The sequence below is a fragment of the Mesoplodon mirus genome (genome assembly GCF_964341445.2).
Source record: "Mesoplodon mirus genome assembly, chromosome: 15".
NCBI lineage: Eukaryota > Metazoa > Chordata > Mammalia > Artiodactyla > Ziphiidae > Mesoplodon > Mesoplodon mirus.
The window spans coordinates 5,082,104-5,100,684 of NC_138991.1; the positions used below are offsets into that span (position 1 = coordinate 5,082,104).

The 18,581-nt window shown below is 48.4% G+C and overlaps 1 protein-coding gene across 1 annotated transcript; it reads right to left on the bottom strand.

The window, feature by feature from the left end:
* Window positions 1-5,516: 5,516 nt before the first annotated feature.
* On the bottom strand, window positions 5,517-14,355 carry CIMIP1 (ciliary microtubule inner protein 1). Its single transcript, XM_082644928.1, has 4 exons — window positions 14,011-14,355; window positions 11,963-12,044; window positions 10,226-10,327; window positions 5,517-5,928 (listed from the first exon to the last, which is right to left on the bottom strand). The coding sequence occupies exons 1-4, from the start codon at window positions 14,076-14,078 to the stop codon at window positions 5,767-5,769; spliced, it is 414 nt and encodes a 137-aa protein (XP_082501054.1). The 5' UTR covers window positions 14,079-14,355; the 3' UTR covers window positions 5,517-5,766.
* Window positions 14,356-18,581: the final 4,226 nt, after the last annotated feature.

Consider the following 18,581-nt stretch of genomic DNA (forward strand, 5'->3'; position numbering starts at 1 on the left):
GTGGCCTGTCCCGTTGCGGAGCACAGGCTCCGGACGCGCAGGCTCAGCGGCCATGGCTCACGGGCCCAGCCGCTCCGTGGCATGTGGGATCCTCCCGGACCGGGGCACGAGCCCGTGTCCCCTGCATCGGCAGGCGGACTCCCAACCACTGCGCCACCAGGGAAGCCCTGAGGACTGTTTTTACATTGTCGTTGGAGCTACAGGGATTGTGAGTTATTTTTCTGGCTTTGTCCCCCAAACTTAAAACGACAAGCGTCACCTGGAATGCTGGTCCAGCTTCTGCGATTTTAAGGAAGAGCTTCCTGAAGGATATTTCACGGTATTTCCTTGCAAAAGGGCTCTGCCCCTTATGGGACACTGGTGATGTCAGTGTGCCTTGAGGGAATGTCCCCGAATCCCAGAACGCTGCAGAGCCTCTGGGGAATTCTCTAGGCTCTCCTGAAAATAGGGTGATTGGGTGGGTTTGCTATTTATTTGCTATTATAGCCTGTATTTGTTATCGGCTTCTGCATAACAAATTAACCCCAAACTTAGTGGCTTAAAACAGCATTTGTGATCTCCCAGCTTCTGTGGGTCAGGAGCCCAGGTGCAGCCTAGCTGGGTCCTCTGGGTCGGGGTCCCTCCCGGGCTGTGACCATCGCAAGGCTCTGCTGGGAAGGATAGGCTTCCGGGCTTGTTCACGTGATCACCAGCAGGACCCAGTTCCTTGTGTGCTGTTGGATTAAGGCCTCCTGAGCTGTTGGACAGTGGGTTCCCTCAGTCCAGGGCCTGTTGGGTTGGTACCCGGGTGTGTTTGAACATGTAAGAGCAAAAGTTTTGTTCTCCACTAGTTTTCTCTCGTTCGGTCATGTCACTTTTTTGAAATCCAAGCACCGGAGTTTCTACTTTGTCTTAGACTGAGCTGTGCTTGTGACAGCGTCCATCCCACGTCCTCGGCCCGGTTACGTTTTGGTTCATTTCCGGGGTCACTCATTTAGACCGAGGCCCGTTTGGACGTTCACTGCTGTGATGTATTTCAGCATCGTGAACCCAGGTTCACCAGCCTCGTCTCGACCTTGGAAATGTTGTGGCATTTTACAGTGTGTGGTGACATTTATGAGCCCATTTGGACACCCACAAAGAGGTTGATTTCCATAGATTAAATGTCAAGTTTGAGACGGTCCAGGGTGATGGAATCCTCCAGTGCTGTCCACTCCCATTCTCAGCGGTGGCCTTTGACTGGACATTTGTTCTCTATTATGAGCCCACGAGTGCAGCCCAAATTACTTAGGTCATCTGAGTCCAGGGGGATTGGTGTGATGGGGAGGCTCCTGGCAGTGTAATTGGAGACCTGCAGAAATGTCTCATTTTTATTTTTTTAAATAAAACACATACATGGTTAGTGAATAAATTATCGGAGGCAGAAAAAAATTCCACCAGCCGAGGTTTCTGAGACGTTGGTTAGTTTATAAAACCATCTGTGTGTTGGGCTTCCCTGGTGGCGCAGTGGTTGAGAGTCCGCCTGCCGATGCAGGGGACACGGGTTTGTGCCCCGGTCCAGGAAGATCCCACATGCCGCGGAAAGAATCTGTGCTTCAATGTTTTAAGTAGAAGTAGTTTTACGGGGCATTAAACTCATGAACATAAAATTGGAGTAAGTGTCATCTAAATTAAGGGGTGGCAAAAAGCATCAAATAGTTTCCTAGAAGTTTAAATGTATTTGTGTTCTTACTGTCTAAAGGATTTGTGTGTCTTCAGATTTTGATCTGACTCCCTCTCTCTCTCTTTTTAAAGAAATCTTAGAATTTATAGTCACCATGCTGTACATTACATCCCCAGCATTCATTTATTTTATCACTGGAAGTTTGTACCTTTTGAATCCCTTCACGCATTTTCCCCACCCACACCTCTGACAACCATCGATTTGTTCTGTTTCTATGAGATTTTTTTTTTTTAGATTCCACATATAAGTGAAATCATATAGTATTTGTCTTTCTCTCTCTGACTCATTTCACTTAGCATCATGTCCTCACTGTCCATCTGTGTCATTGGGCTGGCAGGATTTCCTTCCTTTTTATAGCTGAATGATATTTAATTGTATACAAATATACCACATTTTCTTTATCCACTCATCCATCAATGGGCACTTAGGTTGTTTCCATCTCTTGGATACTCTATGAAATGCTACAATGAACATGGGGGTGCAGATATCTTTTCGAGACAGAGATTTCATTTTCTTCAGATAAATACCCAGACGTGGAACTGCTGGATCATATGATAGTTCTATTTAAAATTTTTGGAGGAACCTCCATTACTGTTTTCTATACAGGTTGCATCAACTTACATTCCCACCAACAGTGCACAGGGTTGATCTGGGTCTCTTGAATTTTTATTCTCCCAAGGACCTGAAGTTAAGTAGATCTAAGTATGGATGTACCCATTTCCTCCACTGGTCTACGGGGGGTACCAGGGCTGGGACAGCCCTGAAAACCTTTACAACCTGGACTTCTAGTCTTTCTGAAGTTTCAGCTGTTGGCACTGCGGTGTGGCCTGCTCTGCTGCTCTGGGCATTTCCCTTGACAGCACTGACCTACAGCCAGGCTGCGATCGACACAGACCAGCCAGTTAAAATCAGAATTAAAGTCAACCCACCAGCAAGTTTCAGGAGAGTCAAACTGGGCATGTTGAATTCCTGTCCAGGCTTGGGGTCCAGACAGTCAAGGGAGCCCATCTTTTTTTTTTTTTTTTTTTTTTTTTTTTTTTGCGTTACTCAGGCCTCTCACTGTTGTGGCCTCTCCCGTTGCAGAGCACAGGCTCCGGACGCGCAGGCTTAGTGGCCATGGCTCATGAGCCCAGCCGCTCCGCAGCATGTGGGATCTTCCCGGACTGGGGCACGAACCCGTGTCCCCTGCATCGGCAGGAGGACTCTCAACCACTGCGCCACCAGGGAAGCCCAGAGCCCATCTTTTTTGCTAGACTTTTTTGTTGCCAAACTGTTGTGGAAGATGATGCACAGATTCATTTTATGATCAGGAATTAGAACAAAAAGCAGCACCTGATGTTGGAATTGTGTCCCAGGCCAAGGTGTGTGCTGCGTCATGCCTAGCAGACAGAAATTCAACCCTGGTGGGGTCCAGGCAAAGCTTGAAGACAGAAGATTCTGGCTGCTCTGCTCAACCACAGTGGCGGCATCTGATCACAAGGGACGTGGGTTTCTTCAAGGGTAGATGCCTCGCCTGCAGCGATGACTGAGATGCCAAAACATTCGGATTTAAGTGGGACGAGTCTGGCCAAGCATCCTGTTGTTTAGTCTATATCAGGCTAAACATCTGGGTGATTGGAAACATCTTTGGAGTTGAATGAGCCACGTGACCTTGTCTCATGCAGGCACAGCCTGAGTCAAGACCCATGAAGGACATGTGCTCAGAGGAGGGTATTTTCTGAGCGGGGGGAGAGGGAGGCAGCAAAATGTATTCAGTACTCTGTTCTGCTCCTGCACAGCCATAAGCAAGGACCACAAACCGGGCAGCTTAAGTAACAGAAGCTGGTTCTCTCACAGTTCTGGGGGCTGGCAGTCTGAGATCAAGGTGTCGGCAGGGCCGTGCTCCCTCTGCAACCTGTAGGGTAGAATCCTTCCCTGCCTCTTCCTGGCTCCTGGTGGTTTGCTGGCAGTTCTTGGCATCCCTTGGCTTGTAGATACATCACTCCAATTTCTGGCTCTGTGGTCACGTGGCTTCTCCCCCTGTGTCTTCACGTGGCCGCCTCCTCCCCGTGTCTCTCCTCTTCTTACAAGGACACCAGTCACACTGGATTAACCCCACACCCCCACTCCAGTATGAGCTCATCTTAGCTCATTCCCTCTGCAATCACCCTGTTTGTAAATCAGGCCACATTCACAGGTGCTGGACGTTAGGACTTGGACAGGTCTTTTTAGGGGGGACACAGTTTAGGCCATAATACCTTGGTCGTCTTTTTTCTCAGGACCTAAAGAGCTGTGACATTTCTCCTTTAAATGGGTGGTCTGTGGGTGGCAGGTGGGACGTGAGCATGACGACCGTGGGATTTCCTGGTGGCCGTGGCCCATGTGACCCATGTGGCAGGTGATAAGTGTAGGCTCCACACTCAGAGGGAATGACAAGGCTCCTTGAAGGGCTGTTTCTCTTATGTTCCGGCTCTTCCAGGCTGGGCAGCCTGTGAGGACCTGAGTTTCCAGCTCTGGGCTGGAGGAGGGCTGTGTGGGGCAGAGAACCAACGAGGTGCCTGGGAGGAGGCTTCGCCTTGTGGCTCTGTTCTCAGCGCCCGACCGGCTCCCTCTGGAGCTGTCGGCAGTCAGCACTCCCACCCCCTGGTGAGAAGCCCAGTCACTCAAAGCACATCCTGCAGGCTTTGTAGAGAACGACATCCCTGAACAAGAGGAGCTCTTCAGCCAGGAGCCTCTGGCATTTGGACACTGAGCCCAGAACTTGCAGGGGTGGTCCAGACTCGGTAGGAATTCTGTCCCCCAGTATTTGGTGCCCCCAAAGTCATGGAGCCCCTGTAGAAGTGCGCTAGAGGAGGCCAGTGTCCAGGGTCGGGGAAAGGTTCTAGATGAGGGATTCTTGCATTGGTAAAGCACTCCCACCCACACCTGGACAGGAAGGTGAGCAGGAAAGGTTTGGATGGGTGGGGCTTGTAGGTGGATTCCATGAGATATAAGCGCCTCCAGCCCCCTCACTCAAGCAAACCCAGGGAGGAACCCATCCCATGAACAGTGACACTGGACCAACCAGAGGGAGGAAGGAACGTGACTCCGTGGAGGGCAGGTAACTGACATGGCTGCCCCCCACCTCTGCCCACCCCAGGTGTGAAGGAGGCACCAGCCTCTGCTACTCTGAAACGAAACACCGACCCGCCTTCACAGGCCACCTACAAACTCTCTGCTTGCCTACTGCCTGGGGTCCGGTTGGTGGGGCCTCAGGGCCTGCTGGCTCTTCCTTGCTGCCCTCTTTCACCAACTGGACACGGCACTCTCCACCCCCAGCCCCATTTGTAGGAGGTGAAGCAAAGCCTCAGGGACAGGCAGGGACCGGAAATCAAATGTTGACCAAGGGGTTAATGTCAGACGTCCATGGGGGATGGACGATGGCCTCGTTGCCCAGCTTGGCTGCTGTCTGCGTGGTGATGGGGGTCGGGGGGTGGACCAGGTAATCGGGGAAGGTTTTCTACGGAGCGCTTGGGAAACCCATCCTCTCCAGGAAATCTGCACTCAATGGCACATCTCGTGCTCGTTTTTGCTTTAAAGCTGTTGACCTATTGCAGATATCCTGGGGAAGGAGTGTCGAGGGACGCTCAAAGCACTTTATTCCTCCTGAAAAGCAGGCCCAGGGGTATTTGGGTACAGAAACACCTGGCCAACAACCTCATTACAACGAGGATGCTGAAAAGGGGGATTGAAGGTGACATGAAAGGGTTTAGACAAATATTTAAAAATGAAATCACATTGTGTTTTTAAAAGCCATACCTAGAAATTCCCATGGTATTAAAAAAAATCAGAGAGTCTATTTTGCTTTATTCATTGCATTAGCCAAGAATGAATATGTTACAAGAATGTTCCGGAAGGGAGGCATTGATGAATTGAAAACGTCTAAGGGCTGTTTTGTGTTCTTTGCAACAATATCTCATGAGCAGGTGTGGAGGGGAACCCTGTCCTTGCGGGGAGGCCGGGGAGCTCTTCCTTTCCTGGGCATGGGCACCGGCGTCTGGCGGTCCACCCTTCCTTGCCCCAGGGGCCGGGGTCTCTGTCTGGACTCAGTGGACACCTTGCTTCGGCCAGTTTAGCTCCTTGGCATACGCCCCTTTGCAGCTTCTGATCTCATAATTGTACTCCAGACACTTGTGCAGGCCTGGCACCCCGGATCTCCAGCCGATGAAGCCCTGTGTCGTCTTTGGGACTGGGGGGGATGGGAGCACCTGGAATAGAAAGGCAGGAGGTTGAGTCGCCTTGGGCCACAGCAACACGAGGCGTGTCCACGGAGGCATCAGGGTCGGTACGCCTGGTGTGGAAAAGACAGGAAGAACCACGGTACTGGCCCCAAAATAGACACATAGGTCAATGGAACAGAACAGAGAGCCCAGAAATGGACCCGCACTTCTATGGGTACTTAATCCATGACAAAGGAGGCAGAATATACAGTGGGGAAAAGACAGCCTCCTTGATAAATGGTGTTGGGAAAACGGGACAGCGACATGCAAAAGAAGCAAATTGGTCTACTTCTCACACCATGCACAAAACTAAACTCAAATGGATTAAAGACTTAAAGGTAAAACCTGAAACCATAAAACTTCTAGAAGAAAACATAGGCAGCACACTCTTTGACATTGGTCTTAGCAATATTTTTTTGGATATGTCTCCTCAGGCAAGGGAAAAATAAATAAATGGGACTACATCAAACTCAAAGGCACCTTCTTTACAGAGAAGGAAACTATCAACAGCACAACAAGGCTGCCTACTGAATGGGGGAAGATATTTGCAAACGTATGTGATAAAGGGTTAATATCCAAGATATGCAAAGAACTCATACAACTCGGCATCAAAAAAACAAACAACCTGATTAAAAAATGGGCAGAGGACCTGAATAGACATTTTTCCAAAGAAGATATACAGGTGGTTAACAGTCACATTAAAAGATGTTCACTGTCACGAATCATCACACCTGTCAGAGTCGCCATCATCAAAAAGACAACAAATGACAAGTGCTGGCGAGGATGTGGAGAAAAGGGAACACTCCTGCACTGTTGATGGGAATGGAAATTGGTGAAGCCACTGTGGAGAACAGTATGGAGGTTTGTCAAAAAATTAAAAATAGAACTATCATACTATCCAGCAATTCCACCCCTGGGTACTTACCTAAAGTAAATGAAAATACTAATTTGAAAAGATACATGCAACTCTATGTTCATTGAACCATTATTTACAATAGCCAAGATAAGGAGGCAACCTAAGTGCCCATCGACAGATGACTGGATAAAGGTGCGGTCTATATATGCAATGGAATATTACTCAGCCATAAAAATTAATGAAATCTTCCCATTTGTGACAACATAGATGGATCTTAGAGGATACTTAAAAGTGAAATAAGTCAGACAGAGAAAGACAAATACTGCATGATTTTACTTACATGTGGAGTCTAAAAAACAAAACACGTGGACAAAAATAAACAGAAACAGAGTCATAATAACAGAGAACAAACAGATGGTTGCCAGAGGGGTGGTGGAGGAGGAGAGGAATGGGTGAGGAGAGTAAGAGGGACAAACTTCCAGTTGCAAAATAAATGAGTCACAGGGATGAAATGTGCAGTGTGGGAATATAGTCAGTAATTATGCAATATCTTTGTATGGTGACAGATCGTAACGAGACTTATGGTGATCATTTTGAAATGTTTAGAAATATTGAATCACTGTGTTGTATAATAAGAATGAACATAGTGTTGTGGGTCAATTAGACTTCAAAAACAAAGAAACTCGTAGAAAAAGAGGTCAGATTTGCGGTTACCAGAGGCGGGGGTGGGGGAGGAGGAATTGGATGAAGGTGGTCAAAAGGTACAGACTTCCAGTTATAAGACAAACAAGTGTTAGGGATGTAACGTACAATATTATGATCACTGCTCTACATTATATACGGAAGCTGTTAAGAGAGTGAATGCTAAGAATTCTCATCACAAGGAGAAAATAATTTTTTTTCTATTTCTTAAATTTTGTATCTATATGAGAAGATGGATGTTCGCTAAACTTATTGTGAAAATCATTTCATGGTGTATGTAAGTCAACTCATGATGCTGCACAGCTTATACTTACTTAGTACTGTATGTCAATTATAGCTTAATAAAACTGGAAGAAAAAATTAGAAAGAAAAGACAGAAAGAAGAGCCAGGGTCCTTAAGTAAGGTGCACTGAACGTAAGCACGCTCCAATCAGCTGGCCTTGGAGATCACGTTTTCCCTGAAACTAATGATCACGAAACATTTCTCTTTATCTTGTAATGCTTAACACATTTAATTCACAACCCAATGAAATACTTTTTATTTGGTAAAAGAGAGAAAAAGAGAAAAAAGTAAGGTGCAGAAATATCAAATACTACAGTTCACAGTGCCCTTTATAAAATACGTGGCAACATTGTCAGATGGTAGCCTGGCAGTTATAGGTTTGATTAGAAGGTTTTATGATACATGTGTGTACACACACACACACACCCAAACCATAGATGCCACAGGAATGAAAAACAATTGAATTTAATTAAAAACCAGAAGGGAAATGGGATTCTATCTGAAATGAAAAAAACCCCACAATTTTGTTTGTCAATTCCTTGAAATTTGGAAAATTTTTGGAAAATGAGGCTAAATGTTTATGCAGGTTTCTCCCTTCCATTTGGAATAATCTTCTGTTCTGCTCTTACGGGGGGATTTTAACCAAGACAGCAGTGAGGAATATTTGTTCCAGCAGAAGAACCGAGATGAAGAGGTTTAGTATGCTTGGGGTTACGAGTTCACACTTGGCTCAAAGGATCTTTGAGTGAGGCGGTGGCCAGAGGGGACGGTCCTGGTGGATGAAGCCCCTTAACATATATTCTTGATGAGGCATTAAAATTAATCTCTTGAGAGGCCCCATGCAGGGAGGGTCATGAACAAATGCCAGCGGGGCCAGAATTTCCTCCAGCGAGCCAGTTCTCCACGATGCTGGGACCTCGGGAACACACGGGACCAGCTTTCAAGTCCATCTCCAACTTGTAAGAGAGTGCAGTCAGAACCCACCCTGGGATGCCACACTTCACCCACCAGATGAAGAGAGGAAAACACCACCGTGAAGGAGCTTATGGGAAAACCTGTTGTTAATTCTCTGTGAAGGGCACAGTCATCTACGAAAAATGAAAATGCAAACGCTCTTTGACCTGACAATCCATCCCTAGGCATTTATCCTAAGACATCCTAATACCTGCACACGCACATACCAAGGCCCTGTTTGTTATAGCCAATGCCTGGACACAGCCTACGTGTCCATCCATGGGGGGACCCATTCAGCCACTGTCCCTCTGCACCATGGAAAACTACGCAGCCATTTAAAAGAACGAGGTAGCTCTGTATATCCTCAGATGGAACGACTTTGAAGACAAACTGCTAAGAGAAAAAAAGATGCATAAAAAGATGTAAAATATGGTATAATTTCTGTACTAAGGAAAAAGGGCTAGAGCCCTCCACATCCACCTGGATAGGCATATTGCATCTGGGGAAGGGTGCAGAGACAGGGGGCAACAGCTCTCAGGACTTGGGGGAGGGAAGGAGGCTTTTCGCAGCATTGCCCTTTGGGGTGTAGGATGCCTGTTAAACCATAAATGTATTTTTAAAGGGTCTACCCACCTGAAGAGGGGATGGGAAGGAGGAAGAGGGGAACCATTTCTTCGGCAAGGAAGGAAGCTCAGAGGGAACCAAGCAAAGTGCCTTTCTCTGCTGGATCGTGAGATTGACCCTCCACTCCTCCCCCCGTCCACCCCCGCAGGCTCTGACAGGGGTGTGGCTTCCACACCTGGCCTTCTCCTAAGCAGAGGCTCACACAAGGAGAAATCATGTTCCGTTTTGTTTTGTTCTGGTCCCAGGACAGTTCCTCTCTTCTCCCCCCCAGAAGGGGATGCTGTTCTGATCTCTAGGTGGGAACGCTTCCTTTGAAAAGATGATGATTCTGGTGGCAGCTGCCACCCTGCCTGAGCAGGCACGGGGGTCATTTGTCAGGATGGCAGAGGGAGGGGCCCAGCTTCCCCAGGGGCAAGGCACTTACGGGGACCGCTCGTGGCCAGGAGAGACAGCAGGGTCCCTCGGGGACCCCTGTGTCCTCTTCTGGGGTGGAGGTGGGGGTAGGAGGTGGCTGATGGGTCTCAGCCCTCTGCACAGCCTGGTCCCTCACTCAGCAACAAGAGCGATCTCTTAAAAAGGCAATTCTCAACACCCTGTGGCCCTGCTTCCCACTGCAAATCGGGCTCAAATCCCAACTCCTTCCTCTGGCCTCTGAGGTCCCGCCCGTGTAGGGACCAGTAACCCGCTGTGTCTCCCATGTGTGCGCTTAGAAAGGGCTGGAAACCCGCCTCCCCGCAGGCCGGGCGCCGCTCTGTTCTTACCCAGCTCCTGGCTGGGCCCACCAGAAGCAACACCGGAGAAACATCATCTCTGGTGGGGTTGATTTCTTACTTAGGAAAGCAAGTACTTAAAAGGACTTTGCGAACCTTGATGTATTTCTCCACTGGGGTCACTGGCCGGATGCGGAAGCGCTCGGGAAGCTCGATTTTGGGCTTTGAGGTGGCGGGCTCTTCTTCACACTTGATCAGCTGAAACACAATCCCCAGGGATGGGGCCCCGCAGGCTGAGACCTTGGAAGCTTCCCCTCACTGCCCCCCCCAGGACAAGGCACTTTACAGGTAAGGTGGTGCTCAGATCACAGCTAGAAAGGGGTGGAGTGGGGACTGGCCAACAGGCCAGCTCAGCCCCAGGCCCTTGCAGACTGCCTATTTACAGCCCTGCTGAGTGATTTGAGAACACGTCACAGGTTATGGACTCAGAGTAAAACATGGCAGCAAGGTTCAGGACCAACCTGTAAACTACGAGGAGAGCCTCCATCCCCCCTTTTAATTTTTAAAGCAATTTTGAACTCTTCAAAAACCCAATTTAATTACACATAAGGAATATTAATATAGACTTTTTATGCATATTATATTAATAAGGACTCATTTTATGCATGAAATTTCAAATTGTGTAACTCTCTAAGTATTAAAAAAACTCATTAAGAATGGCATAATTTCAGCGCTAGTGGGACGGGGTGAATTACAAAGGGGCTTTACGCTGCCTAGAATCATGAACATTTTGAATTATGTGGCCTTTGTGCGATTCTGCCTCCCTCCAAAGAAATGTGGTTTCCTCATGTTGTGTCCTGGAGATCACGTGGAAGGTTGCAAACCACTGGCCACAATCCCAGTGAAGCTCACACAAGCATTCTGCGGGCCTGTTGGTGTCTTATAAATCCAAGCCACTATTCAAGACTCAGAAGATTTCATTAAAGCATCTGGATTTCTGGACTCTCTCTCTTTTTTTTTTTTTTTTTTTGCGGTATGCGGGCCTCTCACTGTTGCGGCCTCTCCCGTTGCGGAGCACAGGCTCCGGACACGCAGGCTCAGGGGCCATGGCTCAAGGGCCCAGCTGCTCCGCGGCATGTGGGATCTTCTCAGACCGGGGCACGAACCCGTGTCCCCTGCATCGGCAGGCGGACTCCTAACCACTGCGCCACCAGGGAAGCCCTGGACTCTCTTGAACAGTCAGAAAATACAGCCAGTCTGCTTGCCTGGTAGCCCTCAGCTGGGCTGACGGTGGCTGCCTCTGGATGGGGTCAGTGGTCTCTTTGCTGGTGTCCCCATCACTCCCTATTAATTATGCCTGGTCCTTTTCCTCATTTCTGTTTCCTATCTGGTGTAGGAAGTACCAAGAGTATTTTCCTAATAATCGTGCCGATATTCACTTGGCCTCTCCTCTCTTTCCATCTGAACGTCACAGTCACTCAGTGAGGCAGTGAGGACTGTCACCCCATTTTACAGATGGGAATTCCAAGGCCGAGTGGCCCTGGAATCAGCCAGACCAGCATCTCCCCTTGGTGCCTCTCTTTCTGAGCTGTGTGACTTTGCACTTCTTTGAGCTCAAATTCCTCATTTGGAAAATGGACATCAAAGAGCACCTCCCTCCGCACAGGGGTTGTCGTGTGGGTTCAATGAGCTGGTTCGGATGAAGCACCTAGAATGTGCCTGGCACATAGTAAGTGCTCAATAAATTTGTGAATGGGAGGAAACTTCAGATGTCAGCCGTCTTCGCCTACAACATGCTCTTTAATTTATTCTTGCAAATTATACACTTCATAACCATTTATTCTTGGAAATGATTGATTCTATAACCTCCAAGCTCACCAAATTTACATTTACCTCTTCGAGGGGGGTTGTTAAAAATCCCCAGTTCGGGGCCCAGTTTTGCCGTGCTTCGTTTTCAGCCTTCAGGCGGTACTTCCTGAAAAAGAAAGCTCTTAAATACCAGACAACATTTGAAAAGGGTTAAAGTAGCAAACCCTAAGGTGCAATGGGGAGAATTTTACATTCTTCGATGCATCTGAACTGAAGGATGATTCCGTGTCAGGGAGGAAACAGGAGTCCCTGTCGCTGGGGACTTCCCACTAATGTAAGGAAGACACATGTCTAAGAACCAGAGATGCTGGTTGGATGGTACATCGGGGAGCAGAGAGGACTGGGGCTGACTCTGCCCGAGGGGTCATCTAGGAATGGAATCCTTGTTTTGGGGGCCCCTGGACCTATAGTAATGGGAGAGTGTTAAATCATTATGGAGGTACATATAAAGGTCCTTTGTTTTCAGAGCAAGGCCCGGGGCAGAGTGAGTGAGGCCCTGGGATGCAAAATTTAAGGAGGCACCCGCTCTCAGGTTCCTGCAAGTGCAGAGCCAGCACCTGCATGACCTTGAGATGGAGCCCCCCCTTAACTATTGCACTCCAGACACCTCACTCATCCCACCCTGATCCTGGCCCTGCTTTTGCTCCACATTGAATATAATTTATACATAACTACCTAGGAGCTGAACTGAGTTGCAGTTGAAGAGCGGGTGTGTCGCATTTTGCAAAAATCTGATTAAACATGTATTCATTTTGATTTTCAAGTTTCTTTTCCTATTTTAGAATCAATAACTGCACCCCAAGCCCCCTCTGATGTCTCAACAGTTTCAGAGGTCCTGGCCAGGCTCTTTCCCTGGGCACTGAGCATCTAAAGCAGAGTCTATTTCCAAGGGAGCTGTAACATGAGACAAAAATATGAGCCATATATGTAATTTAAAATTTTCTAGAGCCACATTTTTAAAAAAGTAAAAATAAACAAACTTAATTTTGGTATCACTTTTTAGGGGCATGAAGTTTTTGAAATCTAGTATTTTACATTGACAGCTCATCCCAGTTTGGAATAATCACGTTTCAAGTGTTCAATAGCCACTTTGGACATGGGACTGAACAGTCTAAGGGCTTAACTGGCTCTGTTCACATAGGAGGGGCCATCTGATTTGGGTCTTGAAGGATGAGTAGGAGTTTGTTTGGTGGGGGAAGAGAGAAAAGGGCATTCTAGGCAGAGGGAACAGACCCTGCTAATACCCTGCTAGGTAGTATTTCCTATAGTGGGTACTTGGATAAAAATAAAGATTTAAAAAATAATAATAGCATGTATTTATTGCAAATAATACTGGCTTTCCATTTTCAAGAGTGATATAAAGTTTCCTATAAAAATAAGTTCATTAAGTGAAACAAAGCTAATTTAAAGAAAAATATGAAGTGACTATTACAGGATTTTCAAGGAAATGGTAAAAGTCATAGAGATGACAATAGGATAACTGAAGTTTAAGAGCTAAGCCATGTTGGTTTGTTGTTGCTAATATTTACTTACTTGCATCTAAATTAGTAACTTCCCATACTGGTTAAAACTTCAAAGAGATGGGATACTATTTAGCAATGGGATAGAATGCCAGATAAAAACATCCATTACAGATGTCTGCTGAACGTAAATCTTTTAGAAAATGGATCTATTCTTTAAATTAAAACTCTTGTTCAAAAACCAGGACAAGCAAGAGAGAATGTGAAGTGCTCTCATTCGACTGAACAAACATAAAGATTTTTTAAACATTTGGTAAATATTAAAAATAAGCACACATCAGTCGTATCTCAACAAGCAAAGCTTTGCAGCGGGTTGTAAAGCCAGATGCAAAATCTTTCACGCCTTTGCGGTGTCCCTAAGAAAAGAGAAAGAAAGGCTCTTTCGTCCCTAACACTACCCCTTTCCGCAAGGCCCCGACCACCTCCAGGGCACGCTCTTCGCGCCCAGAGGTCGATCACCTCAAGGACTTGGTGGGGAAACTGAGGCCGCCAGGTTGAACACTTCAGGTGGGAACGGCCCAGCCCACTGGGTTACCGTGTCCCGGGCGTTACCAGATCTCGTCCTGGGCCACGAGGTTCATGCGCTCGGCCGCGGCCCTGCTGATGGGCTTCTGCGCCATGGGTCCTGGGGTCTTGGAGCTCCCGGCACGCTCGGTCACTGGGCTCAGCGTCTCACGTCGCCTAGGAGACGGGTTGCCAAGCAACGCAGGACGCGGAGGCGGAGGCGGCGCAGCACCTGGCGAGGTTGTGGCCGCCTGGCTTCGCGGCTTCCGTGCGCCCACTGCCAATCTCAGTCCGCAGCTGCGCTCTTCGTCCGCCTCCCTGCCCACCTGCCGGCTCGCGGGTGCCGCAGCCCTTCTCTGCGGAAAACCTTGGGGAAACCTCAAGACCTTACATTCCCTCCTCCCTTTAAAATTTAGACCTGTCATGCAAGTGTACAGGCCAAGTGTACCAACCCTAAGCGTACCGAGCTTAATGGATTCCGTCATAGAGACCCCCTGTAACCACCGCCTGGGTTACGAAATAGGTCACTCGACGCCCCGCCCCCCAGCCCCGTCGACTTTTGTCGGCAGAGATTTGTTTCATCACAATTTGAACTTTGTGTAAGTGGAATCATCCTGGTGTCGTTTTTGCCTGGCTTCCTTGGTCCAGTGTTACGTTTGAGAGGTTCATCCGTGTCGCTGCGAGTAGCCGGGGTGTGTTCACTTCCATGTGGGCGTCACTGGGGCTGAGTTTTGGGGCCTCCGTGAAAGTGCTGCTGTGAGTTTCAGCGCACATGGCTTTTGGAGAACATATGCATGCATTTCTTTGGCATCCACTCTTTATAACCATCTCCAAATGGTTGGCCCAAGACACAAAGGTTTGGGGGACAGTGTAGGGAGACGGAAATGGGGCTTTGGGTGGAACTGGGGTTGACTTCTTGAGGATGTCAGTTTTGAATAAGAGGCTGTGGATGGCTGGTGGACTGGCCTGGAAGGCGAGATTCCTTCTTTCCTGAGAAGTGAGAGAGGAACCCAGCTACGCTGGCCTGGGGTTCTCCCCGGGCTCCACCCTGAGGCCACTGCAGGAAGGCAGTAACCGTCATGGTGCAGCGTTCACCAGGTCCTGGCTGGACGCTTCCCTCAGCCTCTAACTTCATGGAGGTTCACAAACTTTGTGGAGGAAGGGTTCACTCGTGACCAGGTCACAGAAGGGAAAACTGCCTCAAACAATAGGTGGAAGAGAAAGGATTTGAACCAAACCCCAAAGCCACCCCCTGCATCTTACCATAAACCCCTGTCTTAGAGGACCGCTCTTCCTTCCCAGGGGCAGGACCCTCCGTAAGGTGCAGAGTCACCATAGCCTGGCTTTCCTCTCTCTCTTGGCCAGTGAGGAGGCCCCCTTCTCTCTGGATGATTTCCGAATGGCTGAAGCTTAGCTGTGAGGGTCGGATCTGCTCAGCAAGTGACAGCTGGGGAAGAAGCCCGGGCCTGGCCTTCCTGAGGCGATGTCTGCGGAAGAGGCGAAGTTTCTCCTTGGAGCAGCACGTGCTGTGCCTTCAGGCAGCCGAAGCTGAGGGAGGACTGAGATCACATAGGGACCCCAGACACCAGCTCCCTGGACCTCCCTGAAGGCTCCTTCCTGACCGATGGGCTCGGGACTTGCATCTAAGTATGAACAGAGCCTGGACTCACTGTCCCGTTGGAGTGTGTATTACCAATCCTTAATTAGCATAACCACTGGAACCTTCTATCAGTAGGGTTGCAAGATTTAGCATATAGAAATACAGGACATAAGTTTGACTTTCATGGAGCATACCCATACTGTACTATATGCTAAGAAATTATGTATTAATTAAAAATAGCTCGGCATCCGTAGCTTACATGACCACCCTACCCTCAGTGAGTTTCTTCACCAGTGTACCTACCACGCTCAGCAAATGAATACATTTGCCTTATACGAAATTCTCTTGATTTTTATTTCTGGTGGTCTGTGTTTCTTTGCTTTATACATATCCTCCTTCTTTCCTGGTTCTGGGGGTCGAACCCTCCTCCCTATATTTGAAACAAGAAATTCATGGACCTCTGACAGACACAATTTATTCACCTAATGCTTTTAGTTTATTTTATTTGGGAAAAGTGTTTCGCAGCATATATATCTATATTTTTTAATTTATTGATTTTTTGTTTGTTTGTTTGTTTTTGTTTTTTTGCGGTTTGTGGGCCTCTCACTGTTGTGGCCTCTCCCGTTGCAGAGCACAGGCTCCGGACGCACAGGCTCAGCGGCCATGGCTCACAGGCCCAGCCGCTCCGCGGCATGTGGGATCTTCCCGGACCGGGGCACGAACCCGTGTCCCCTGCATCGGCAGGCGGACTCTCAACCACTGCGCCACCAGGGAAGCCCTTATTGATTTATTGATTTATGGTTGTGTTGGGTCTCCGTTGCTGTGCGTGGGCTTCTCTCTTTGCGGTGGCTTCTCTTGTTGCAGGACATGGGCTCTAGGTGCACGGGCTTCAGTAGTTGTGGCACACGGGCTCATTAGTTGTGGCTCGTGGGTTCTAGAGCACAGGCTCAGTAGTTGTGGCACACGGGCTTAGTTGCTCCGCGGCGTGTGGGATCTTCCTGGACCAGGGCTTGAACCCGTGTCCCCTGCATTGGCAGGCAGATTCTTAACCACTGCGCCACCAGGGAAATCCCTGCAGCATAGATTTCAAACAGGAAGTTTGAAGGGAGAGCTGAGGGAGAAGAAGGCCGCACTTGTTGATTATACCTGGGAAATGGAGACAATATTTACAGCTTGCAGAGGGTTTGCCATGTTCCTGTATATTAATATTTTTGGCCCTCTCAGCATTCTGGGGCCATTGATTCCTCATTTTTTATTTTTTTCATCTTGCTGTTACTTTTTAAAACATTCCAACAACTGGAGCCAACTGCTTCTTTTCAGTTTTTAAGCTTAAACAGTTTTCCTTTTTATTGTATGATTTTTTTTTTTTTTAAACCGAAGAAGGCTTTGTGTGGGGAGAGATCCCTGCCAGCCAGTGTGCCTTTTTCTCAGCACGGGTGATTATTACCTCGACTGCACAACAAAAGCACGGAGGCTTGAACTGAAGGTGCTAATTTGCAGGGAATGTACTTGATGGCTTAACCGAGCTTCAGCTTGGGGAACTGGGAAGTTCCAGCCTTCACAAACACATTATGCTGTCTTTAGTCCCAGCAGAAAGAACTCTTCTCTTACTTCGCAAAAAAGCTACACTCCACACCCCTAAGGTAACAATGAACACATTCTCTGGGTCTTGTTGTGGAAGAAAAAAGCTGAGTTCCCCGCTGCCACCTCTCCTCTCCTCAGCACCCTAGAAGTCTCCCTCTCGAGCCTGTTCAACATCTGGCATAATTATCAATTATTGCTCCAATTAGAGACCCGGCGCCAGGGCGAGGGTACAGCTTGTCCTGCTCTTTCTCTCTCCCCTGCCTCTCTTGTCCCAGCTCTTAGGATGTGAGAAAAGCCCAACCCCTGTGTGAAAAGGAAAGTGAGTTTGAATGCAAGGGAAAAGAACCGACTTTGATTTCCAAGTGTGAACGTGGCTGGAGGATCTGGGTCATTCAGGGTGGGTGGTGAGTGCCCAGGACCCCCCTTCTGGTGGCTGTTAGGATTGGAAGCAGAAGGCGTCTGTGCATGTGCAACGAAGTGCTTGAGAAGGGTGCTAGTGAGAGATGCATGTGTTCTGAGGACAGGGGCGTCGTCTCTGAAGGGTTTAGACATAGCTTTAAGTCACAAAGACTGAACTTGAATGGCAATGTAAGTGCAGTAGTTATCTATTACCCCAGAGATAGTTTATGGAGCCGGACTGGCCACGTGGAGAGCTTTGCTCCCAGAGAGGACCCGCTGCCCCGGGTTCTGCCGACAGAGGGTCAGACAGAGGGTTTTGACAGGAAGGTGGATCACTGGGGTGGGGGGTGAGGAGGGATTACAGCCCACACTCATTTAATCACCCAGGGGGCACCAGGCAAACTCCTCGCATCCTCCACTGGCTGAGGCTTAAGCAAGATGGCTTTCATTCATTCAACCAACAAATATTCATAGAGTCTCTTCTATGTGCTGGGCTTTGTGCCAGGCCCAGGGAACCCAGCAGGGACAAGATAGGTCTAGTTCCAACCTCAGGAAGCTTCCAGTCCAATAAACAAATAAACCAGGAGAGTTTCGGCTGGGGACGAGTGTTATGAAAACGTATAAAGCATGGTGTGGAGTCGGGGTTCTCTAGCGGGTGGTCAGGGAAGGTGGCATTTGAGCAGGGACCCACGTGAAGCACGGAGGCCACCCCCAGAAAGAGTAGAGGCTGTCCATGGGGACTGGGTCCAGCAGGCCTTGCAGGTTGGGGTGGGGAGTTGGGACTTTATTCTGAGTTCAATGGGAGGCCCTTAGTGCATTTGGGTAGCTCTGTCCAACACACAGTCCTTCCTGTAGGAATGATGATCATTCTTACTTTGCAGAGGCAGACACAGAATCAGAGAAGTTAAGCCACTTGTCCGTGGTCACACAGCAGTAAAGGTAGGAAGCCAAGGTCCAGATGTACCTCATCAACAACGTGGCAGATTGCAAGGAGAAAGATCACCTGGAATACCCGTTCAGGCCTCTTAGATGGTTA

Excerpts from the sequence above, each read along its gene's own strand:
- CIMIP1 (XM_082644928.1), bottom strand. The coding sequence starts at position 14,078 with ATGGCGCAGAAGCCCATCAGCAGGGCCGCGGCCGAGCGCATGAACCTC. Across the intron at positions 12,045-14,010 it reads GTGGCCCAGGACGAGATCTG|GAAGTACCGCCTGAAGGCTG; the intron begins GTAACGCCCGGG and ends TTTCTTTTTCAG. Across the intron at positions 10,328-11,962 it reads TAACAACCCCCCTCGAAGAG|CTGATCAAGTGTGAAGAAGA; the intron begins GTAAATGTAAAT and ends ATTGTGTTTCAG.